The sequence below is a fragment of the Canis lupus genome, chromosome 5 (assembly GCF_048164855.1).
Source record: "Canis lupus baileyi chromosome 5, mCanLup2.hap1, whole genome shotgun sequence".
NCBI classification, from domain to species: Eukaryota; Metazoa; Chordata; class Mammalia; order Carnivora; family Canidae; genus Canis; species Canis lupus.
Window position 1 is genome coordinate 49,508,529 of NC_132842.1, and position 25,880 is coordinate 49,534,408.

General features: G+C 33.5%; 1 protein-coding gene across 3 annotated transcripts in view; it reads left to right on the forward strand.

The window, feature by feature from the left end:
* IPO11 (importin 11) overlaps positions 1-25,880 on the forward strand; it is a 200,910-nt gene that overhangs the window by 98,724 nt on the left and 76,306 nt on the right. For all 3 annotated transcript variants that reach the window (XR_012031275.1, XM_072826606.1, XM_072826605.1), the window contains exons 22-26: positions 2,454-2,530; positions 8,850-8,929; positions 9,340-9,420; positions 21,041-21,136; positions 21,806-21,919. Coding sequence is in view for 2 of the 3 variants with exons in the window: in XM_072826606.1 (XP_072682707.1) it covers positions 2,454-2,530; positions 8,850-8,929; positions 9,340-9,420; positions 21,041-21,136; positions 21,806-21,919 (448 nt within the window). In the remaining variant the exon portion in view is untranslated. The remainder of the gene's footprint in view (positions 1-2,453; positions 2,531-8,849; positions 8,930-9,339; positions 9,421-21,040; positions 21,137-21,805; positions 21,920-25,880) is intronic.

Here is a 25,880-nt window from a genome sequence, read left to right on the forward strand (position 1 = left end):
GTTTTCAGTTCAGGGATGACCCACTGTACCAATTTTTTTGTTTTCATTCTTTTGATTTTCTTTCTTGTATTTTAATGTATTTAAAATTACGTGCGTGTATGTGTGTCTCTAAACAATATATTTTACTTCATATAAATTTTATAGTATGTGTTTAACTTGCTTATTTATTTACTTTTTGCTCCCTGTTCTAAGATTCCTATATATTGATGAGTTTAAGGATGTGAATGTGACAATTCATTTACTCCTATACCATTTTGGTTGATGTTCAAATAATGCAACTGAACATTTTATACATGACCATGTATGCCTATGAAACCTTATTCACTAGGTCATTGGTATGTGTACATGTACATATTTCACATTTCCAGATAATTACTTTCCAAGTGATGATGCAGTGTCCTCCTGCCAGCAGCGTGCAAGAGTTCTCACTGTTCTATAGCTTTGCCAAAACCTATTATGTCAGATTTGGGAAGTTTTGCTAATTTGTTAGGGGTAAAATTGTACCTTGCTTTGCTTATAACTTATTTTATTTTTTTATTACTAGTTCAGTTCAGTATCTTTTTATATTTTTTATGGTCAGGTTTATTGATAATTTTTGGATGGATCCTCTTTGGAATGTTTCTTCATATGCTGTCCTCATTTGTCTCTTATTAACCTCTTGTGTATATTCCTTTGGGTACTGTTCCCTTTTCAGTTATATGCACTGGAAACAATCTTCTCCCAGTATGTGTCTTACGTTTTGACTTTTGAGGCATCTTTTGGTGCACGGTGATTGTTAACTTTAACCTACTCATGTTTATCTCTTTTTCTTTACTCTTTCTTTAACTAAAGCTATAAATATCTTCTGATATGTTACGCTTCTCATATAAATACTGGAATTAATTTCTGTATTTCGTGTGAGATAGAGGCTCAGTAGCTCACCACCAGTGATTGAATTATCCAGCCTTTTCTTAACCTCGGAGCTGGCTTTGTCATAAATGAGCAGGTCTGTTTCTTGTGCTATTCTGTTTGATATTAATTACATTTATTTTATAGTAAGTCATAAAAGATGATAAAAGAAGTGTTGTCCCCCCCGCCCACTCCCCATATGTTTTGTTTTCTTGACAAATACCTTGTTTATTCTTGTTTCTTGACAAATACCTTGTTTATTTGCCTTCCAAATCACTTTAGAAGTCAACTTTCCTAATTCCTAAGGAAAAGCCTTTGGGCATTTGAAGTTTTATTGATTCTGCAGAACAATTAATTAATTGATTGATTGATTTAGATTTTATTTATTTATTCATGACAGAGAGAGAGAGAGAGAGACAGGCAGAGGGAGAAGCAGGCCCTGCGCAGGGAGCCTGACGTGGGACCCGATCCCGGGTCTCCAGGATCATACCCTGGGCCAAAGGCGGCACTAAACTGCTGGGCCACCAGGGCTGCCCAAAACAATTTAGAGAGAATTGACATGTTTATTATGCTGGATTTTTGTTATCATTGACTCTTATAATGAGATCTATTTAAGTCTTAAGTATTTGTTTTGATGTATAGAAATTGAGTTGATTTTTATAGTGTATTAATATATTCAGCAGCCTTGTTAAAGTCTCTTAATGATTAAAGTACTTTATTATGAATTCTTCCTCTCTTTTCTATCAGTCATATCTTCTGTGAATAAAGACTTTAACTTTTTCTTCTCACCCTTGTGTCTTCTGTTACTTTATTTGGCATATCATGTGAGGAGCTCTCCATACATAGACTCAATAGATGTGAAGGTAGACAAGGTAAAAAATAGAGGATATTTTTTGAGGTCTAATTCTGTGTTTTCAGAGAATTATTTCAAATGTCATCATTGGGTGTGATTTCTACAAGTATTTGATAGGAACTTTCTTACCAGAATAAGAATTTACTTTCTGTTTTTAACAAGATAAGAGTTTTGATAATGAATGTTAGATTTTTGGTTAGGATCCCCTCCCATTCTTTTTTTGCAGCTGTTGTGACAATCATGTAATTGTTGTGAGGAGGTAAAGCAGCTGCACACCTCTGTGATAAACCATAACTCATATAATTTTTTTATACATTGATTCTTTCATATTTCCCAATATCTATTGAAAGGACACATGAATTACATGTGACAGAAAAATAAAAACAACAAAGCAACTTTTGTTTCTCCATGACCATAATCATGCTTTTGTTTTATCATTATAATTTTACAGTAAATATTTTAGCATGTAGTTCTTTCCCTTACTATCTTTATTGTGTATATAGAAATAATAATATATGATTTGTAGATAGGTTTTTAATTTTGAAAAATTTGGTAATTTTTTTCCTGGAAAGGTAACTTTTATAACCTGCTGTATTGTCCATTTCTCTTTCTTCCTTTAGGTGGGACAATTTTTTAATAAGTTGTGTGGTTAATGATTAATGTATTTTTGGTGTTTATACAAAGAGACTTAATCATCTGTTTTTCTTCCTAGGTTAGTGACTTTGGAAAACAGCCCATGTGTTACACCAGAGTTACTTCGTATATTTCAGAATATGTCCCCACTTCTTGGTATGTGTGAAAGTATAAACACAACATCTCTTTTTTTTTAATATTTTATTCATGGGAGACAGAAAGAGAGACTGAGAGGCAGAGAAACAGGCAGAGGGAGGAGCAGGCTCCATGCAAGGGAGCCTAATGCAGGACTCGATTTCGGGACTCCAGTATCATGCCCTGGATAACATGCGCTTCCTGAAGGCAGGCGCTAAACCACTGAGCCACCCAGGGATCCCCACAATATCGTTTTTGAATGCAGCCATAATTTGAAGCCTCATAGGTGACTTTAAATTATACCTTCCGTTTTTACAGACATCCCTCATATTCACAAATAAGTGTAATAGTATTTTAATAGTTTTTATATGTGTTTCTATGTAACTTTTTAGAACCATTTTTGCCTATTAAAGAGTAAACACTGAATTTACCAAATAATTAAAAACAAAAGAATGTCTTTGGAAAACTAATTCCATATTAAGTTTGAACTTTGCCTGGTAAAATTTCTTGTTTCATAGCAGGTTCTGTAAGGTATTTGAAAGACTGTATATACTATGGTATTTTCTAGTTGTCTTAACAAAATGATTTTATGCTGTCAGTTGCTCAACAAATGTGCTCTGTAATATTTCTGGTTTAGTGAAGGCACCAACAAATGAGGACTATTAAATATTGGCAAATCATATTTATTAAGTATTCTGATGTATAGAGATGTAAAATTGTAAAGCATAATGTTCTTGAAACATCATTTTTGGCATGTGGAACGGGAGACGTAGGCATCACAGTAGGAGTGGGTCCTTAGTCTCTTTTTTGGCCACCTTGGATGAGATCTAATTAGTTAGTTTTTCTTTTTTCCCCAATCTGAACGTATTCTGATGATAATTAATACTAGACAATAAATTATTTTCTGTTTACATATTGCCTACCATTCACAAATATATAATATCTTACATTTAAAAACACATAATAGGGGATCCCTGGGTGGTGCAGCGGTTTAGCGCCTGCCTTTGGCCCAGGGCGCGATCCTGGAGACCCGGGATCAAGTCCCACGTCGGGCTCCCGGTGCATAGAGCCTGCTTCTCCCTCTGCCTGTGTCTCTGCCTCTCTCTCTCTGTGACTATCATAAATAAAAAATAAATAAAAAAATAAAAAATAAATAAAAACACATAATATTTTGTTTATACAGTTGTTTTGTGAGGGATTTTACCAGTGCAGATTAACATTTAAACTCATGGAGTAGTATAAGGATTGTATACAGTGCTGTTTACAGGCCTTTCTGATTCTTTCTCAGTCTGCAAAATACTATCATTTATCTATAAATAAATTCATTTTTTTCCCCATTTACAGTACCCATTCTTTAAGAGTGATCCACGTAACATCTTTAATTCCTTCATTAGAACTTTGTGTCTACTAACTGAATATTTTCAGGAGAGGGCATGTACAGCAATATCTGAAGACTTTTCTGGGAATTTATTTGTAGTGAGCAGTTTTATTAGAGGCAAAATATTACTGAGGTATACTGATACACTGGAAAAGTAGATTTACTCTTTGACAGTATCAACAAATGTGGACTAAAATACTCTTAAAACTGATGAGAAAACATCTCATTTGCTGGATGGCCATAGTGGGTAGGTAATGTAATTAGTCTGTCACATTTTGTCTGAGATTTTCTGTTATTTTACTCCACTCTTCAGAATAGATCTCAAATAATACCAAAGTACCATTTATTTTCTAATAAAGATCCACTTGCCATTTATCATCTAGTGTTCTATAAAATGGTTGGAAAAGATTCTCAAAGATGAAGACTGTGACAATAGACCAGTCACTTGTTGCTAGTCTCCTAAAAAAGTTTTATCTGTTTTTTAAGACCTCACAGGGAAAGAAAGTAGAAGATGTCTTTTTCACTTTCCTTAACTCTCTGGGGAAGGCCTTTCTTTTAGTTTTACTGTACCTAACTCGGAGACCAATACAGTACCATTCTGGGAAATCCATATTGCTTCTTTGTATTTGACCTACAAATAGAAACATCACCCAGAGCCATTGTCAACTTTGAACAGGATTCAGCCATTTTCACTTGTGGGTGACTTTATACAGTGATTTCACTTCGCCAGTGTTATTTGACCCCAAATTTAGCATGCCTGACCTTTACAGTATAAGAGGAGAAGGATTGGTAGACAGGAAAAAGAGACTTAAACAAAAAGCATTGACTAACCTTACTAAGGCTTTATGGCATTATTTTGAGTGTAGATTTCAGTAAGCGTTATAGTACAGTTTAACCGTAGAAAGTTCTGTAGTCAGTGCATAGTCTTTACAAATAACTAAGGACTTCTATGTGTTTAGAACAATTTCTGCAGGGATCCCTGGGTGGCTCAGCGGTTTAGTGCCTGCCTTTGGCCCAGGGCATGATCCTGGAGCCCCGGGATTGAGTCCCAAGTCGGGCTTCTGGCATGGAGCCTGCTTCTCCTTCCGCCTGTATCTCTGCCCCTCTCTCTCTTTCTATGTCTATCATGAATAAATAAATGAAATCTTAAAAAAAAAAATAGAACAATTTCTGGTGGGTATGCCCGTGTGGCTCAGTCGTTAAGCATCCTACTCTTGATTTTGGCTTAGGTCATGATATTAGGGTCATGGTGCCTTGCATCTGGCTCTACTTTCAGCGGGGAGTCTATTTGAGATTCCCCCTCTCCCTCTGGCCCTTTCCCTGCTTGTGTGAGCATACACACTTATACACACACTCTCAGATAGATAGATCAATCTTTAAAAAAAAAGGAAGGGTCTCCCACATAGTAAAGATTGTGTTTTGCCGTTATATGTATTACTATTAACTCTTAATATTGCTGCTATTTTAAAAGGAAAAGTAACCACTGTCTCTTTAGGATTTGTTACTTAACTGAATGAAGAACTAGTGAAATTTCATCCTTGTGATAATTGATTTTTGATTTTTTTTAATATTCAAAAATTTAAAACATTTTACAGATAGTAGCAGTGAATATAGGTTGTATGTATGCTATTGAATTAGTTTATTTCTGCTTTTCTCTTTGAAAACATATGTAATTTGTTTTATGCATTATGGTATGTGTATTTGCTTCAATAATAAGAAATTCTGTTTACACAATATATCTGCACATGTTTAGTATGTCTCGACAACAGTGTTACCTTTATTTTTGAGTATGGCAAAACTAATTTTGACATGTAGCATTTTGCATATACATTCTTTTATATGAGGTTTAGAATTCATTTTAAAATATAACCAGAATATTTATTTTAGTCTTTTAAGAATATAGATCAAAATGAATACCTGCTTTACTTATCAATGAAAACATATTCTTTGTCATTATATCTGTGATTTTTAAAAATTCACTTAATGAGTAGCTATTACTTGTTTATAAGTAGAATTAAAGCTATTAGCCGGAATTTTATCAATTTTCATTTAAAATATATAAAACCAACAATATTGAATGTTACTTATGTATTTAAGTTAATGATTTTTAAAATATGTTAATTGTGAATAAATCCAAAGATAAAAATTCACTTTATATCCTTTATCCTAAATGTAAGTAGAATGAGAGGAATTTAAAGTAGAACCAGAACCTATCACTAAAAATAATTCTGATAATTTAGTTCTAAGGGCTTGTTTTTAAAAGCCTTTAAATCTGTTTTATAGTGTTAGTTTACTTAGTATTCTCATTACTTTAAAGAAACATATCTGACTGGTTCTTGTCTATGTTGCTATAAATGTCAAACTAATGTTCCTTGGCCAGTCAAATTTTTTTTGGTGGTACTTTCTATCTAATTTGGAAGGAGCTTTCCTCTACCTGCCTTCATAATGATATAGGCTCTCTTATACATTTTAGGCCTCATATATTAGAGGAATTTGAAATAAAAGGAGAAATTATGATAGTTACATTTCCAAACATAAACATTAAATAGTATAGTTAAACTTAGATTGCTATTGAATCTCTTTAACCTAATTCAGTAATTTGTTCTCTTTGCTCCATTAAAGAAACGTTAAGAAAATAAATGTAACATGAAAGTACAGATTTACAGGAACAAAAGAAGAGAAAAAAAAAAAAGATTTGCAGAGTATAAATTATTAGACAAATAGATGTAAATCATACATGCATACAGCATAATTAGATACTTTGGCCTCAGATATTTGCCTCTGAGTTCATTTACAGCCAGTGAAAGAATAACTTGTTCCCCAAAATTAAGGATTTTCAATCTAAACATTATTGACATTTTGAGCCAGGTAATTTTTGTTTTGAGGGACTGTCCAGTGCATTGTATGAAGGTTAGTAGTCTCCTTAACCTCAACCCACTAGATGCCATTTCTAACAACCAGTTTCCAGACATTGCCAGATGTCTTCTAGGTGGCAGGAGCCCCTGGTTGAGAGCATTTGATTTAAATTATTGACAGGGTCTGAAAGTAAATACAGATCTCTTGCATCTTGAAATACAGCTTCTTCTGATACTAGACCAGATCATATTCTTCACAGACTCACTACAAATTTGTGGATATAATGAACAACATTCACTCTATTTGTCTTTTAAGATTTTATTTATTTATTCATGAGAGAGAGGGAGAGAGAGAGAGAGAGGCAGAGACACAGGCAGAAGGAGAAGCAAGCTCCATGCAGGGAGCCTGATAAGGGATTCAATCCCGGGACTCCAGGATCACGCCCCGGACTGAAGGCAGGTGCTAAACTGCTGAGCCACCCAGGGATCCCTCACTATACTTTAAACTAGGCATGATAGCATGACCTAGAAAATTTAGTAAAAACTAACTTTGCCATGATGGAAGCATGGAAAACTATGACATGACCTAGTCACTTGAGTATTTGCTTGTGTAGATGGATCCAGTAATAGTTTATAAAGTTTTTGCAAAAAGAGATGGACACTGGTTTTTGAAACCAATCCTTAAATCCTGTTTCCTTCATTATAATCTTGATAAAATTTTAGAAGGCAGTGATTTAGAAATTACATTCCCTGACATGCCTGGAATGTAGCCATTTTAAGTTCTCACTTAAATAGACCTTTCTGTTTTACTTATCACAGTCATTGCCATGCTGCTCTTCAGTGTGTTGGTCTGCTAAAGAGTGTGCACAAGTCCAAACTTGACTGAACATTCTCCTTGAGAAAAAGACCATGTGAATTTTTCATTAGAATAACCTTATCCAATATAAAGGCCTATTCCTTTATTCTGAGATTTCATCTTCTCATGTGAAAAATATTTAGATGATAATCTTCATTATTTCTTTTTATGTTTCATTAGCACAGTTACAAGTTGATCCATCCCTATCCTTCCACAGTTTTCATTTTCAACTACTCTGTTGAATCCTAAGGTATATCTATGCTTTTGAAAGACATTTTGAGCTGGGAGTAAGATTGTCATTTTTCTTGTAAAAATGTATAGAGAATTCTCATCTGAATGGAATGTCTTCTCACTGTGCTAGGACAGGAATTAATTAAGAGCCAGAACCTAGGACAGTATTTTGTCAGGAAAAAAAAAAACTTTTTTAATGTGTCTATTGCAAATGAAGAGAGTTTTGAAATTTGAAAAGAATGGCACGTTTTAGATATATATTTTTGGGGGTCATTTTTTGATCTGTACATTGTACACATAAGATCTGTATTCTGTTGTGTTCTATGTGATAAAACATGTAAAATAAGACTGATCATTTGGGCATATACAATTTTAATAAAATAGCTTTCTCTTTTGTACTAGAATAGTTAAACACAGTATCCTTTTCCTATGCTATTCTGGTAGTTACCTTTTTCAGAATATTTTTTGTATGTAAGTTCTTATAAGGGAACAGATTAGAAGATGACTGTAAGGACTAAGAATTATCTAAACACAAGATTACAAATTTTTGGAGTGTCATAGGACTCTTTTCATAAGTAGGGTTGCACATTTGATACCCAGTACTCCGTAAATGCTTACTGAGTGAACCATTTAAGTACATGTGAAAATATGATAAAATGATATATTTGAAAAATATGATAATATGATAAAATGTCATTTACCATGCCGGCACTAGCAATGTAGTTTGAAGTGAAAGTTTGGTTCATACAGTTATATACTCTTTTCTGATAGGAAAAAAGTATCTGGGAGCTTAATACTTCTTTTCTAAATAATTTTAACTAATGGCAGGTAAATGGGAAAGGACTCAGTGAGAGGTTGATGTCAATTTTTGGATAGCTATATATATCCCAGTAGTCTGAAAAGCACTCAGAAGAGGTTTATAAAGAAGGATATATAACTTAGTTTTAAATAAATTGCTCTGTTTAAACTGATTTTGAATACTGAATTAACCTGTCCTTTTTAAAATAAATTCATTGGCAGAACTAAGTTCAGAAAATCTCAGAACCTGCTTTAAGATCATCAATGGTTATATCTTTTTATCATCAACAGAATTTCTACAGGTATGGTGTAGTAGTTTTTACATTGTAAAAATTTATGTAGATCTTCTTCTGATTGTATCTCATTTGAAATCAAGTGATCCCTTTTGAAAATTTTAAAATTTTAAATATTGATTTATAATTTTAAGGAATAAAGTAAGGAGAAAAAACTTAATAAGCACTGTAGGGAAGATGTGTTGCAGTTCCATGAACTGTTATTTAACACAGAAATTATCCTTGTATTTCTGTAAAAGTCAGTATTGCAGTAAACTGTATTTTTTCTAAGCTTTTTCTAAGAGTCCTAATTGAAACTTTATGTGCTTAGACTTTAAGTATATAATTTTCAAATAGATTGAGTTCCAAATTTAATTTTTGCCTATTTTGATACTGCAAATATATTTATATGTATATTTTGACTTTTGATTAAATTTCAGACATATGCAGTGGGTCTCTGTCAGTCCTTCTGTGAGCTGCTAAAGGAAATTACTACAGAAGGTCAAGTTCAAGTGCTCAAGGTATTGTCATGTTTTAAATGAATATTGTTGTAAGTATTCCATCTATATTTTGCAAAATTGGACTTTCATTTGGGTTTGGATGATTAGCAAGAAGGAGAAGCATACTTCTAAACAGTTATTTTCTTTAAGCGGTAATCATTTGCTCTAAGACCTCTGGAGGCAGAGGTCTCAAATTTGAATGTGTATACAGATCTCCTGAGGATGTTGTTAAAATGTGGATTCCACATTTCTGGCAAGGTCCCTGCTGAAGAGATCCTAATGAAGGTACATCCCTCCTTCCCTCCATACTGAGACCCCACTTAAAAGCAAGGCTTTAAAGATGTTTACTAATTGTCCAAAGTCTGGTGGCATGTGATACTTTTCACTCCTTCAGTTGGTTGGCCTGCTTTTGGGATGAAATTTTATTATAATTTGGTACTTCTAATCTGTGTTGGCCTCATAGTTATGTTATGAAGCTTGTATAAATTGTGTATAATTTATAACCAGTATCATATCATTATGTTGTATACTTGAAAATAATACAGTGTTATATATCAGTTATACCTCAATTAAAAACTTTACAAAGCTTTGAGTTAATCTTCATGCATTATATCTTTACAGATTAAAGATCTACATTATATACTGTATGTAATTGTTTAGAATTAAGAACAGGCTCTGAGTTGTATATGTTCATCTATGTATTAAAGATTAAATAGTATCAATTATATATTTATAAACATAAGCATTTATAAATAGTGAAATATATCTTTACATGTACATGCTTGTGTGTATACATTTATACATATATGCTCTACGTTTGTTCTTTGCAAGAAGATGTAGCTGTTAAAACTATCACCCCTTCCTCCTCTCTCTCACACCCCCAGTTTTCCTAATTTTTCAGTTGTGTTCTACATCAGATATGGTCAGATTCGCGAGATGGTGAAATGTTATTTATCATAACAAAGTAGCATTTATTGTATGAAAGCCGTGACATTTCTTTAGACCCTAAAAGCTGTGAACTCCTCCCAATGAAACAAAAAAGTCTTTGCCCAAAGAGGTTCATTGTAAGAAATGTACAGTTGACCCTTGAGCAACAAGAAGGTTAGAGCTGGAGACTTGCACGTTGAAAATCCAGGTTTAATTTCTGACTCCCCATAAACTTAACTACCAATATTCTGCTGTTGACTGAAATCTTAAAAATAACATGATGTCAATTAACATATCTTTTAAGTTATATGCATTATATACTGTATTCTTTTAATAAAGTAAGCTAGAGAAAATAAAATATTAACAAAATCATGAGATAAAATGAAAAAACTCGTGAGAAAATATATTTATAGCACTGTACTATATTGAAAAAAGGTCTGCATATAAGTGCACCTGTGCAATTCAGACCCTTTTTCAAGGGTCAACTTTATGGAACTATTAATCACAATTATTTTAATAATCCACAGTATATTTGGGAGACTAAAGGTTAAAAATTTGTGCAGATGGTAAAATCTTCTTTTGTATTAACCACTATACATCTAATAAGAGTAATCACTAGTTTGAGCTTATTCAAGCATTATATTTAACGTGTTGTTCTTCACACATTTATTGTACACATGCACACAAAAGACTCCAGATATCCATATTAAAATGCTTGCTAATTTGAATTTCAAATTGGTTGCATTGGGTATCTTTGGTGATTATTCATTTATTCACTATATAGGTTATGGGTCAGCAAACTTTTGCTGTAAAGGACCAGGAAGTAAATGTGTTAGGCTTTGTGGGCCATACAGTTTTTGTCTCAGCAGCTATTTGTATCTGCTATTGTAGAACTGAAAGCAGTTATAGATGATATGTAAATGGATAAGTATGGCTATATTCCAGTAATACCTTATTTACAGAATTATGGCATGGGCGTAGTTTGCCAACCCCTGTATTGGTATTCAGTTTTCAGTTATAAAGTGATCAGGCTGGGAGGCCCCTCTCGATAAGGACTTAGTGTGTTTCCTGGGGCTACCATAACAAAGTACCACAACTCGGATGGCTTAAAACCACAGAAATTAATTTATGATACTTAAAGTAACTAATTTTGTCACAGTGTACTGGACACTAGAAGTCCAAAATGAAGATGTTGGCGAGACCACGCTCTCTCTGAAAATGCTGGGGGACAGCTTGCCCCATGCCTTTGTCTTAGCTTCTGGTGATTGCCAGCAAGCTCTGGCTTCCTTGGCATATACATGTATCACTTCAAAACAGCAGTGATTGAAGCTGTAGCTAATAGTGTTAGGTGAGAAGTGTAGGAAACTGGTATATGTATGACCTTAGTGTTGTCAGTTATAAAGGGGCCAAGGTTAGAGCTGCCTGATTGTTACCTGTCACTCTTGAGGTAGAGGTACATTGCAAGATGATATTTGTACTTTTCACAGAGTTTAGGGCATGAATATTACTCATCTCACTATTCATTCTTAAATGAGTTACACATTACTGGTGTTAAAGTTGATACTTAAGATTCTTGATTCACTTTTATATTAGAACAATGTCTTCAGGCTTTAAGTCTGTTCTTACAATATAGAAAGTCTTTTAACAGGAGTTGAAATAAAAAGGTCTTTGGTTAATTCGGATTTTTCCCAGAAAGTCCATTTATCAAACCCAATACTTCACTCAACTGTCTGATTTTTGCTCTTCTGTACTTGAAATCAAATAGAAACTTTAAACCAAGATAACATTGTAAACTAAAAATAGGGCACATAGAGTAAAATACGGCAAAACTCTGATTTTAGTTTCATAAATTCTTTAGTTTCTTTTTTAGTGTAGGAGTTAAAGCGTGAGAATGTAAGCCCCAGTTAGGAAAGAAGCATGTGGTCTCTGAAGGAGTAATTAGAGAAATCTGTGGCTTGTAGAGACCCTGGATGCTTGAGGCCTGGTCTACTGCCACATGTCTGTCCTCACCCCCACTGTTTTCACAGTATTCTTTAAACCGCAGAGATTACAAGTAACATTGGTCATGTTTGCAAAAATGTTCCTGTGAATTTTTAATGCATTTATGCCCTTACCAAACTGATGTAGTGGCAATATATAATTTTACTGAAGAACTTCATCTATCTTATATAATCCTGGCTTCATTTTTTGTCTTGATGATCATTTCTTTTCTGAAGTAGATAAGGAGTCAACGCTATATGGCCTTATTTCTAACTGATGAAAAAAGTAACTGCCTATGTGGGATTGATAGAAATTTGAGAGGAATTGCCATGTCATTTTAATGTTGTCTTTATAGGTGTGTGTGTGTGTGTGTGTGTGTGTGTGTGTGTGTGTGTGTGTCTGTCTTCTCCTTTAGCTTTTCTATGGTTCTGACTTCAATTAATTATGTCTTCTCTTTCCTCTGAATGCATACAATGTAAGTGTTTTGACAGCAAGGGGATCCATAGTTCTTATGTGAGGGATTGCACGTTGATTATCCCTATATCCAGTAGAAATGCCAACAGGAGCATACTAACTGCCCATTTCCAATGTTATTCTCCTATTAACCTGCATTGGTTTGCACATACAGCTCTGCTACTTACACAGTTCTTGAGTATATTCTGGGCTTAAATTCTCTCATTTGTTATATAAGGGGTTGTGCCACATGAAATTTTAATAATTTGTAACTATACATTATCTGAAATCCTCTGTGTTAAATTTTAATGTATATATTCTAAGTGATTAAGAAAGGAGGTTGTTGCTTATGTTTAAACATCTCCCAGAAAAAAATTTGAATTGGAAGTGTTTTTTTCCTCTCCTACTTTTGTAGTATTTTTAGTAACTACTGAAAGACAAATTCTTCTGAGCCATATGAAATGGGCATTGTGAAATGAATTTGAAAAACGAAGCAGGCTTTTTAGGATATGCCCCAAGGAGAATGTTTACTTTCTTTTTACAATTTATTTTTGATTATATTATTGCAAAATAATATAATTAGAGGAGAAATAACATTATGGTAACATTATAGCATAGACTGAAGTGAAAGTGCCAGTATTGACTCTGCTGCCTCACAGCTGTGTACAGTGAGCAGATTAATCTCTGCTCTTCACTTTCTGTCTATAAAATGGGGATGATAACTTTGCCTGTATAACAGTAACCTTATATCAATGCCTATTGTGTAATCAGGTAATACTAGGTGTTGCCTCTTTTTACCTAGTTGTATAATTAAATAGTTGTCTAATTACATAATTTCAGGGCAAAATAGGCGACTGTATTCGTAAGCCATGTAATTTATTAGGTTGTTAAGATTTTTGGCTGTAAGAAGAAAACAGAACAAACCAAGCTATCTACCTCTCCTTTGGACCATTTCTTCTAAATAAATGTTTATGTAAAATAAAAAATACATTAATTAAAATTTCAAACTAAGCAGGCAATTGACACAATGAGAGAGCTTTATTTTTTCTCAGGAATTATATATCTCAACTCGCCCTTTAAAATTAATTGTATTTAATTCCTTCTTTCTATATTGTAACACAGTCTTCTAAAAATTTTTTATTATGGAAATTTCCTAATTTACATAATGTATAACACTACCCTGAAAATTTTACTGGAAAAAAATCTTTTTGCTTCACCTTTTCCCTTTGAGGTGAAAGATGATATTATTGTTTCCTAATTGTACCTAGTAATTTTGTATTTAAAAATTCAGCACAAATCATTTATCGTGCAAGTATATATTAAAATATTTGTATCATTTAACATGACTAAATCAGTTTCTCTCTATGCCAACAGGAATTGATTGATAGGTTATTAAAAATTGGCCATCTAATAACATTTAACACTATTTTTATGTAGACATCGCTGTAGCTAAGCCTGTATGTTTTATATGAAATCTCAGAAACTGAATTTTATTATTTAATTGATGATAAATACTAGAAATATGCTAATTATCATGAATAAGTTATTTACATTTTTAAAATGAGAGAATATTCTAGAACAGTGGTCCTTTTATACCTGTACCTGAATGCTAAGAGAACTCTTAAAATTTTTGTCATTTTCCTATTCTCAGAGTTCCAGTAAGGGTATACTAAGAGTTTTTAATATTAGCTCAATTATTTTCATTTTTAATACCTCTCAGATACGGTTTCTTAATATAGTAATCCATATAACATTTTTAATATTATTTTTGGCTAAATGTCACTGTTCCACTTGTTTCTGACAGTATCTGGAAGTAACTGCTTTGTTCTTTGAAGCAGAAAATTATAAAGTTATGAAAATCAGATAGAAAGACAAGAATGCCTGCTTTTGGAACAAATAGTTAAGAGCAGAAATAGGCTTTATTATATTTTGTGAGTCAGAACAAGTTATCTAGGTGAATACAATTATATTCTAAAAATACTAGAATTTGAATTGTTAACATCTCTTTAATTTGAAGTTTTTCTGTATGTATACATACCACTTTGAGTTTTGAAATTCTCTTATCATAGTCTTATCAAGCAGTAATGAGCCAGATTGCTTTCATTCACTATGGTAAGACTTATTTAAGGTGGCACAAATATTTTTAAGGTATAATTTATTCCATAATAATAATAGTAATAGCTAATGCTAGAATTTACTATATGCTACACATTTCCAAGCACGTAACAGAGTTCATTCAATCCTCACATAAACTTATGATGATAGTACTGTTCTTTTCCCCATTTTACAGATAAGAAATTAAATCATAAAGAGGTTAATACCTTGTCCAAGGTCACATACCTAGAAAGTATTGGAGCCATGTTAGAAACGTAGGCATTCTGAATTCAGGCTCCATGCTATTTACCACTCTATTTGCAGTGTAAGCCTAATACAAGAAAATGATTTGAGTACAAGACACCAGCTAAAAAGCCTGCCTTTTTTCCACAGGGATTTGAAAACATAGTCTGTTCTAAGTATATTTAGAAAAGGGATGGAATAAAACCAAAGTGTAGAACTTTGATTTATAATAGCAAAATACTGATAAAAATAATTACTAATAATTAGATAATTGGAGATATCCCAACTTATTAAACTACACAGAAGAGTACTGTGCAGCTCAAAGAAGAATGAAGATGGCCTCTCTATGTAGTGTTAGAGTGATTCTGAGACTATAAACAAAGACCAGTATCTATAGAGTTTTCTTATATTTAAAGAATGCAACCTACAGAGCAATGGAAAAATAAGCCAAATTAATAAAGATGGTTATCTAGGAAGAAGAAAGAAAAGATAGAAGGTAGATCTTTCAGGATGTGTATCTGCTTTTTACTTTGGTTTTTGGAGCCAAGTAGTTATTTTATATGGTTTAAAATAATAAAGTAAAAGCAGTTCCTAAAGATCATAAAAGAGCTAAGACATTTGAATCTATTATTGTGTTGGTGCCATAGCCATCTGAGAAGAATATTTCAAGTAATTTTAGTACATAGTATTTTACATGTGGATCTGTGGTAAAATACAACATTAGAACAAAAAGAAACACAGGGAAATTGTAAATTGCATCAGCAGTGTTACTGTTATTAGTAATTATTCGTAACACTTAAATATATATGTGGAATGTTATATGTATCAGTTAGAAACAAATTAATGTTATAATCTGAGAGTTTTCAATGTCGGAGAAAGATGGAAATATACAATTAAAATGCTATAATGTTAGTTGGATTTGGTGAATTTGTTATATACTTCCACAAAAAGAAAATAGATATCCTAATGTTGTCTAAATAAAAGACTAGAAGCAATGTCAGTTCAGTGCAGTATATATTGCACAGCATAGATTGTGGTCTGTAAATACTGTTTCCTGCTGGTTATGTCCAGAGTTCAGACAAGAGATACTCAAGACAAACTGGGAGAGATCTTTTGTGCAGACAAGGAATAGAAGGTGGGATGTCAAAAGGTTGCAATTTGAATCAATGTGAAGGAGTTCCCACTTGGCTAATGATGGGACAGTTTGAGGATCAGAATAAAACTAAACTGATTAAAATACATCCAACAAACTAAAATTCCTGAGAATGTAATGATTCCCATCCCAAGAAAAATTAGTTATGATTTAAATTCTATTAATATCTGCAAATTACTTTTAATATTTTGATTAGTTGAAAATTATTTCCTCTGGGAGCTGCTAGACCATGTGGGTGTACATACGTTTCACTCGAAATACATCAAATTGTTTATTAACACTGAAATCATTAGATGAATTTTTCAAAATTTTGTTTAGAGTAGAAAGCAATGGGTTGCTGATCAGAATGTCCAGAAGGATTTTGATTCTACGTTTGCAGGGGAACTTCCTTCAGTCATGATTTGAACTCTGTGACTCTTATGTCAAACTGCTATCCTCGGAAAGTGGACTGTAAAGTATCATGTGTGGAAATAATCACATCTCAAGCATCACAAGGTTCATCATGTCCACAACAAAACCTCATTATTATTAGTGGGACCACGGTTGTACCCATTGGCCAGACATGTAAACTAGGAGTAACCTGTGGTTAACTGTTCACTTGGTCTTCTAGATCTTATCACTTCTACTTTTTTGAATTTTCTTTTCATTCTGTTTCACAACCCCTGCCTCCAAGTCTAATAATAACACTTTCCTACATAATTTTTCAGAAATAACCTCATCTCCCCTAGCTGTGGTTCCTAATCTTTTCAAATACAAAGATTACATTTTAGCCCTGATATATTTGGGTGGGATCCTTTATGCAATAATAACTAAATACACACACACACACACACACAAAGAAAATCATACTGACAGCTGATTTCTATTGAGTGATACATTTAAGTGAATTTATATTCTGTAAGTCATAATGATCTAAGTAGGTGATTGCTTCTCCTTTTCTGCACAAACTTATATAATCTTTGGAGTGAATAGTTTTTTTTTTAGTGTTATTTTTATATGCACTACATTCTTTGCCAGTAGTCTCTGCTCAGTATGTTAAGAGGCATCGACCCATCAGGTATTTCTTTAATTTTCTTGATGAAGTCTCTTCCAGAGCCATGCTAACTCTAACTCCCCAGGCTTATAGCTTCTTCTTGTTCTTAGTGTCTTAACATTTACAATGATGTGCCTTGATGTAGGTTTATTTTAATTGATTGTACTGGACACTATCAGGCCTTTTTAATCTGGAAAATCTTTTTAGACCCTTTAAAGATAATACACTATCTTCTCCTGCAGAGAGAGATGGTTAGTTTCCTAGATATGGAGTTTTGGGAATATCTGGGAATCCTTTTTTTTTTTTTTTTTTAAGATTGTATTTATTTATTCATGAGAGACACACAGAGAGAGGTAGAGACACGGGCAGGGGGAGAAGCAAGCTCCTTGCCGGGAGCTTGACGTGGGACTTGATCCCAGGACTCTGGGGTTATGCCCTGAGCCAAAGGCAGACACTTAACCACTGAGCAACCCAGGCACCCTGGAAATATCTCTCTTAAAAAAGACTTTGTTAATCAGTCTTTTAGCTTTTTCCTTACCCTCCTCCCCAAAGAAAGTCCTGATTTCTGTTGGTTTTAATGAGAGATAGGGAGAAGATAGAGGTGCTATAAATCAAGTTGCTTCTCCACCTTGTCCATTGCATCCTTTGATTTTAGCTTTCTGTTACCTGATTAATCAGTTACTTTTTGAATTTTTTCTTTATACCTTCCAGTATTTTATCTCTCATCCCTTGGTCCTTTTAAAATTATGTCCCTTCCCCTTAAAATCCTTATACTGTAATTATAGTACGATATCAGGAGGAAATGAAGTTAAATGTGTGTCTAACAGTCAGCAGATGGTTTTATTTTCCATTTTGTAGCTAAAATAGAGACTTTGTGGTGACACGAACTTCTGAGATTCAGTTTACTAGTTATCTACATCTTCCCCATCTTTATTCCAAATCTGTTTTTTTATTTTTTTTATTTTTTTTATTTTTATTTTTTCCAAATCTGTTTTTTTAAATAAGCTTTATTGAGGTTAGATTTAATTATTTTCTGAATTTCATCTCCTGTTGCCTTTAGTCAGGAGCTCTGATAACTTTTATCTTTTAGTAGATAACGTAACATTAGGCCTACTGTAAAAGTTTTTGTACTTTTAAACTTTTCTTTGGACATTCCTTTACCTCTTGCTCAAAATTAGAGAATGCTATCATCCATGGGTATTACTTGCCTACCTTGAGAATGTTTCAAAATGCATGGAGGTATATTTGATGGTGATCATATTTTGAGCATGCTCTTGGCACATAATGAACAGAGACCAGAGATGATAAAAGCCCTTCGGTACATGGAGTAGTCCAGAACAGTAAATCATTGTCCCACTCATAATGTCAGTAATCACCCTTGAGAAACATTGCTACAAGTTCTAACCGGCAACTTGGCTCTGCTTGAAATTAGTACTTGCTCATAACCCTTTCAAATGCTGTGTGTTTTCATTCCTGCTCCTCTTAACAGTGGGGTTGGAGCCATGAAAGATTGCTTCTTGGTCTTCATTGCTGCTTCTGGACTACTGCCTTCATCTCTTCCTAAAAAATAAAACAAAAATAAACAAAAAACATCTCACTCTGCTTTGAATTTCGTTCTCTTTTTGTTACAGAGGGAACCCATCTCATCCTTCAAAATTCTCACCTGTGACAATCAGTGCTTCTGATTGATAACCTATATGATTATATTATAAACTAAATAAGATTATTTCTCGGGACGCCTGGGTGGCTCAGTGGTTGAGTGTCTGCCCTTGGCTTACGGCACGATCCTGGGGTCCTGGGATCAAGTCCTGCATTTGGTTCCCTGCTCCTTCGTGGATCCTAATTCTGCCTATATTTTTGCCTCTGGTTAATAAATAAAATTTTTAAAACTTTAAAGAAAAGATTGTTTCTCAAAAAATAAGCAGTTTGCAGGCAATAAGCTGTTTTTTGTCTATTGATAAACTTAAAGGTAGATTGATTTTTGGACAGTGAGTATAGTTTTTACTAACTTTTCTCTATTAAAAGTTAACACTTTTATAATTAACACACAGTATACTATTAGTTTTATGTGTACAATATAATGATCCAGCAGTTCTATACATACTCAGTTCTCAACATGTTAAGTGTACTCATAATTCCCTTCAACTATTTCACACATCCTCCCACCTACCTCCCATCTGGTAACCACCAGTTCTCTGGTTTTAAGAGGCTGTTCCCCTCCCTCCCTTATGCACACATGAGTGAAATCACATGTTGTTTGTCTTTCTCTAATTTCATTTAGCATTATACCCTTTAGATCCATCTATGTTGTTTAATATGGCAAGATTTCATTCTTTTTATGGCTGAGTAATATTTCATTCTGTGTGTGTATGTGTGTGTGTACACCATAAGTTTTTTTTTTTTTAAGATTTTATTTATGTATTCATGAGAGACAGAGAGAGAGAGGCAGAGTCACAGGCAGAGGGAGAAGCAGGCTCCATGCAGGGAGTTCGACGTGGGACTCGATCCCAGGTCCCCAGGATCACACCCTGGGGTGAAGGCGGCGCTAAACCGCTGAGCCACCTGGGCTGCCCTACACCATAAGTTCTTTATCTTTTCCTATTCTCCACATCTTCACACCAACACTTGTTCCTTGTGTTGTTGATTTTAACTATTCTGATGGGTATGAGATGAAACCTCATTGTAACTTTAATTTGTATATCCCTGATAATGAGTGATGTTGAGCATCTTTTCATGTGTCTGTAGCCTTATGTATGTCTTCTTTGGAAAAATACCTATTCATGTCATCTCATTTTTAATTGGATTGTTATTTTTGTTTTGTTGTTTCTTTTGGTCTTGAGTTGTATAAGTTCTTAAAATATTTTAGATATTAATAGATATTAACCCCTTATCAGATACATTATTTGCAGATATGTTCTTCCATTAAGTGGATTGTCTTGTTGTTGTTGTAGATGGTTTCCTTTGCTGTGCAAAAGCTTTTTATTTTCATGTAGTTCCAGTAGTTGAATTGTGCTTTTATGTCCTTCGCCAACATAGACATATCTCGAAAAGTGTTTCTGCAGCTCATGTCTAAGAGGTTACTGTGTATGTGTTCTTCTAGGAATTTTATGATTTCAGGAATCACGTTTAGGTCTTTAATCCATTTTGAGTTTTTTTTGTGTGTATGGTGTAAGAAAGGGATCCAATTTCTTATATTTGTGTGTAGCTATTGATTTTCCAAACACCATTTGTTGAAGAAATTGTCTTTTTCCCATTGCATATTCTTGCCTCTTTTGTTGAAGATTAATTGGCCATATAATTGGGGGTTTATTTCTGGCCTCTCCTCTTCCACTGATCTCTATGTGTTGTGCCACTACCATACTGTTTTGCTTACTGCAAAAAAGCCAACACTTACGAAATGCCTTTTGTTGGCTCTATTAGTGCAACATTTTGTAAGGGTTATTTGTTTAAAGTATGCAAATGTAATACTGATATTAACAACCTGATACCTGTTATTAAAATGTGACTAATTATAATTCCATGTGAGATGTATATCTGTGTCTGTTATATACTTCGTATCAAATTTTATATCAAATCCATTTTTAATAGATTGTCTTGTAAAAGTATGTCTAGTGCCAGAATATTGAATACCTCATGTGTTTGTGTGTATTCTCAGATTTAGCGTGTGGTATTCAATGCATTGTTTTCTTTACTTGTATTTTGCATGAAGCACTGACTTGCATTATTAAGTGTTACCAGTGAGTCTTTCTGGTTTTTAGGTTGTGGAAAATGCCCTCAAAGTGAACCCAGTATTAGGTCCACAGATGTTTCAACCGATTCTCCCCTGTGTTTTCAGAGGTATTATAGAAGGAGAGGTAAGATTTTCCATAACCTTCTAAGGATAGTAATGGACTGTACGGTTCTACTTTTAATTATTTTCATTCTTCATTGGAAAATTATTTCTTCTTTATTGTTAGATACAAAAAGAAAGCTTTTCTTACTATTGGATTGTTTTAAGGTAAATTAAGTAACTTTCAGGGTAGTTATACAGCTTTGCCTTTTCTTTCTTCACCAACTATAGCTTTTGTTTTTTTTTAATATCTCTCTCACTTACGTGCATGTGTATTCATCTGCAAAGATTTGAAACAGTAGTGGGAAAGAATAGTGCTCATTGTAGCACATATTGAATATATGAAAATACCGGTTATATTCTAAGTCATTCTCTTAAGTAGACCTATGTACCACGTATCGTAGGAGTATTTACAGTGATGTAAATAAATGAGCCATTGATGAATATTTTTTCTGTGTTCCTCTTTTTATCCATATAATATATATATGTAACACATATATTATGTTGTATGACATATATTTAGAGAGTTACCTTTACACCTCAGATAATACTAGCAGTATATCCTAAAGAAATGATTTTGAGGGAGAATGCTATTTTACATTCCTGTTGACTGTTATTATGTCTGTAATTGTTCATAGTCATGTTTGTACTCATACCTTGATATAACTTTGTGTGCTGTATTTTAATTGTACAGAGGTATCCTGTCGTGATGTCAACATATCTTGGAGTTATGGGTCGAGTCCTGCTACAAAACACTAGTTTTTTTTCTTCACTTCTTAATGAGATGGCACATAAATTTAATCAGGAGGTAAGAATCAGTTTACTTGAATTGAAGAAGGTCTTTTTGAATAAGGATTGGAAATAATTGGGGAAATAATAATTATATATAAAACTCTGATATTTAAAATTTTGTATTTTAAAAGTTCAATAACTTACATTGTACCTATAATTTTGAAGGAGAAAAATGACTCTCTGAATGGCAATTGAAATATACACTTGTTCTCTTTTATAATTCGCAAATTTATTGTGTTTAACCATAGAATGGAATTTTGATTCTTTTATGGTTGCAATGTTGTAAAACTCATACTTCAAATGAAACAAAAACTTTATATATAATTATTTACTGGCTTTGTTCCATTCCTTTACTAAACTTGTTCTTAATGTTATGTGATGAGTTTCTGTCATAATTATTATGGGAAATGACTTTTTCAGCAAAAGCTTATTTAAGAAATACTGTAACTGAAACCAGCCACCAGGGATCCCTGGGTGGCGCAGTGGTTTGGCGCCTGCCTTCGGCCCAGGGCGCAATCCTGGAGACCCGGGATCGAATCCCATATCGGGCTCCCGGCGCATGGAGCCTGCTTCTCCCTCTGCCTGTGTCTCTGCCTCTCTGTCTCTCTCTGTGTGACTATCATGAATAAATAAAATCTTTAAAAAAAAAAAAAAGAAAAAAAAAAAGAAACCAGCCACCAGAGTAAGTATGGAATAGGTTCTTAAGTGAAGTGGTTACTTAAGACTATACACATTATATTAAAATATAGATTTTATGTATTAAGCCATTAATATTTTAATATTTATAAGATGTAGAAAGGACAAAGTACTTGCATAATGTCTTTAGGATGGAGGCAATTTGTAAAACTTATGATTAGTGAAACAAAACTATTTCCACTTTTAAGGAAACCTAGAACAAGAAAGTGCAAATTTTAGAGTTTGCTTAGTTTTTCTAGGATTAGATTTAGATCTAACCTAATTTGAAACCCTAGCCTTTGTTTAGATGAATAGATAGATAAGATTTATTACCTTCATTAAATTTAACTGTGATGGAATAATATTAAACAAGAGTTTATTCAGTTCAACAAAATTTGTTGAATGATTTTAATAATAACAATATATTTAACAACAATATAAATGTCATGTATTACATTAAATTTTCAGCAACAACCCATTGAGATAATAGTATTTTTATTTCCATCTCACACATGAGAAATCTTGAGGCTATAGAGATTTACTCATTTGTTCAAATTCAGACAGCTAATAAATGATGCAATGCTTTATATACTCTAGCAACCTAACTTCAGAGCCTGATATCTCAGTAACCACACAAAACTGCCTCCTGTCCATCTTGGAACAGGCACTTTTACACTATACACTGGAGACACTTGTTTTGACAAGCTTAGAGTAATGTTAAGGGAAAGCACTTAAATATGAGTACTGTGTAGGGATACGTTCAGTGTGCTTTGGGAAGAGAAAATGTATCCACTGTGTTACATTTTTTTTCCATTTTTTTTTTTTACTGTGATAAAATACATATAAAATTTACCTTCAGCGATTTTTAAGTGTATGGCTCAGTGCTATTAAATATATTCATAATGTTGTATGGTCATCAGCACCATGCATCTTTGCATGCATCTTTCAGTCTCATAAAACTTGAACCTGTACATCCATTAAACAAGAACTCCCTAGCCCTTGGCAACCACCATTGCACTTTTTTTTTAAAGATTGACTTATTTATTTGAGAGACAGTGCATGAGCATGAAGAGGGACAGATGGAGAAGCAGACTCCTTGCTGAACAGGGTGCCCTAGGACCCTAAGGTCATGACCTGAGCAAAACCTGACAGTCAAATGTTTAACCAACTGAGCCACCAAGGTGTCCCCACCATTGCACTGTAGTTGTGACTACTTTAAGTACCTCACATAAATGGAGTGGTAAAATATTTATCTTTTTGTGACTTAACTTACAGTCACTGAACATATGTCCTGATGGTTCATCCATGTTGTAATATATATCAGAATTTGAAGCTGAATGATATTCTATTATATGTATCTGTCACATTTTGCTTATCTGTTCATTAGTCAATGGATGTTTGGGTTGTTTCCACATTTTGCCTATTATGAATAAAGCTACTGTGAACTTGGGTATACAAATCTCTAAGTCACTGTTTTCAGTTTTTTTTGGGTAGGTATCCTGAAGTAGATTCACTGGATCGTATATGGTAATTCTATTTTTAATTTTGTGAGGAACCACCATACTATTTTCCACAGCAGCTGTGCCATTTTAAATTCCTACCCACAGTGCACAAGGGTTCAGATTTTACCGTATCCTTGCCAACATTTGTTTTCTGGTGGGTTAAAAAAAAAATATATATATATATATATATATATACACACACACATATATAATATACACACACAATATATATACACACACACATATATATATACACATATATAATATATAGTGTTCATCCTCATATGGTGAGGTGGTATCAGTATAGTTTTGATTTCTATTTTCTTAATGATTAGTGGCGTAGAGTGTCTTTTCATGTTTTCTTCTTTGAAGAAATGTCTAATCAAGGTTTTTGCCCTTTATTGAATTAGGTGTTTTGTTTTAGGTTTAGGAATTATTTATGTGTTCTAGATATCAATTCCTTACCAAATAAATGATTTGCAAATATTTTATCCTAGTCTGTGGGGTACCTTTTAAACTCTGTTATTAGCATCTTTCGATGCACAATTTTTTTTAATTTTCAAGAAGTCGAGTTTTTTTCTTTTATTGTCTGTGCCTTGGTACCATATCCAAGAAATCATTGTCAGATCCAATGTCGTGAAGTTTTGTAGTATGTTTCTTTTAATACTGTGCATTAAAAAATCGTGAAAAATTTGCTGAAATGCCTTATGTATGCTTCCTTGTTACCTCAAATAATCATCATTTTAAAAAGATACATGAAAAGCATAGGGCACGTCCACTGGGCTTAGTTTCATATTAAAGAGAAATGATGAACTGTGGCTACTGCTGGCACTGTTGGAGTCCGTTGGCAGCATGAAAGATTGAGAAAGGAGCTGTTATCGTTGATTCAGACTTATTTCCAACCCTGTCTTTAGAACACAGACTTTTCATGGAACACTTTTTATCTTTTCTCTTTTTATTTTTTACTATGAAGAGGACATTTTTCTTTCCTCAGAGAATATTACAAAAACCTGTCAAGCCATCGCATTTGAGTATAGAGATGGGAATGAAAGTGAATAAAATAGTATTCTAGTTCAAATGACTGTTTCTGACTGTGAGCACAGTTCTGGAGAACATCAAAAATATATGCAAGAATTAAATAGGGCCAGGCAAATGAGTTCCAGTAAATCCAGAGAGCTTTGAAGGAAGCAAGGATCTTGGAGAAAGAATTGTTTCTTCTTAACACTGAAAACAGTATGAGATAGTAGAATAAGCCAAGTTAAATTAAGGCTGATTTTGTATCTTTGGGAGAGAAGCTGGGCTTATTGCACAAGTCACCACTAGAACAGTTTGTCCTCTAAGCATTTGTTATTTGAAGTCTTTCAGAGTTACTTATATTGAATGAATAATGAAAACTTTTTAGACTGCCTAATTTAGAGCTTAGAGCCTTGTGGTATCGAAAAATGACAGTTTGTTGTAGAGAAATTTACTAGAAAAAGTATTTGTAGGTCCCTTTTCCCCTTTTCTCCTGAGGGATAGCCTCTCCTTTGGTATGAACAAGTGTTAGAACTCAGGATTAGAGGAAAGGTCTTTGCTGATGAAGGTATTTCACCATTCAGGATCTAGATTTGCATATAAATTATCTAATTTTATTTTGTACCTCACCTTGCATTCTCCTGTTCTTAAGTTTCTTTGCTTAGAGCTTCTCTAATTTTATTTTTCCAGGTATTGTGTCTTTTGTTTCTTTCAGGAGTGGGAAAGGGGGACCTGTAAGGTTTTAATTGTTCCTTATACAGATTCTCAGCCAGTTTTCTTGTTTTC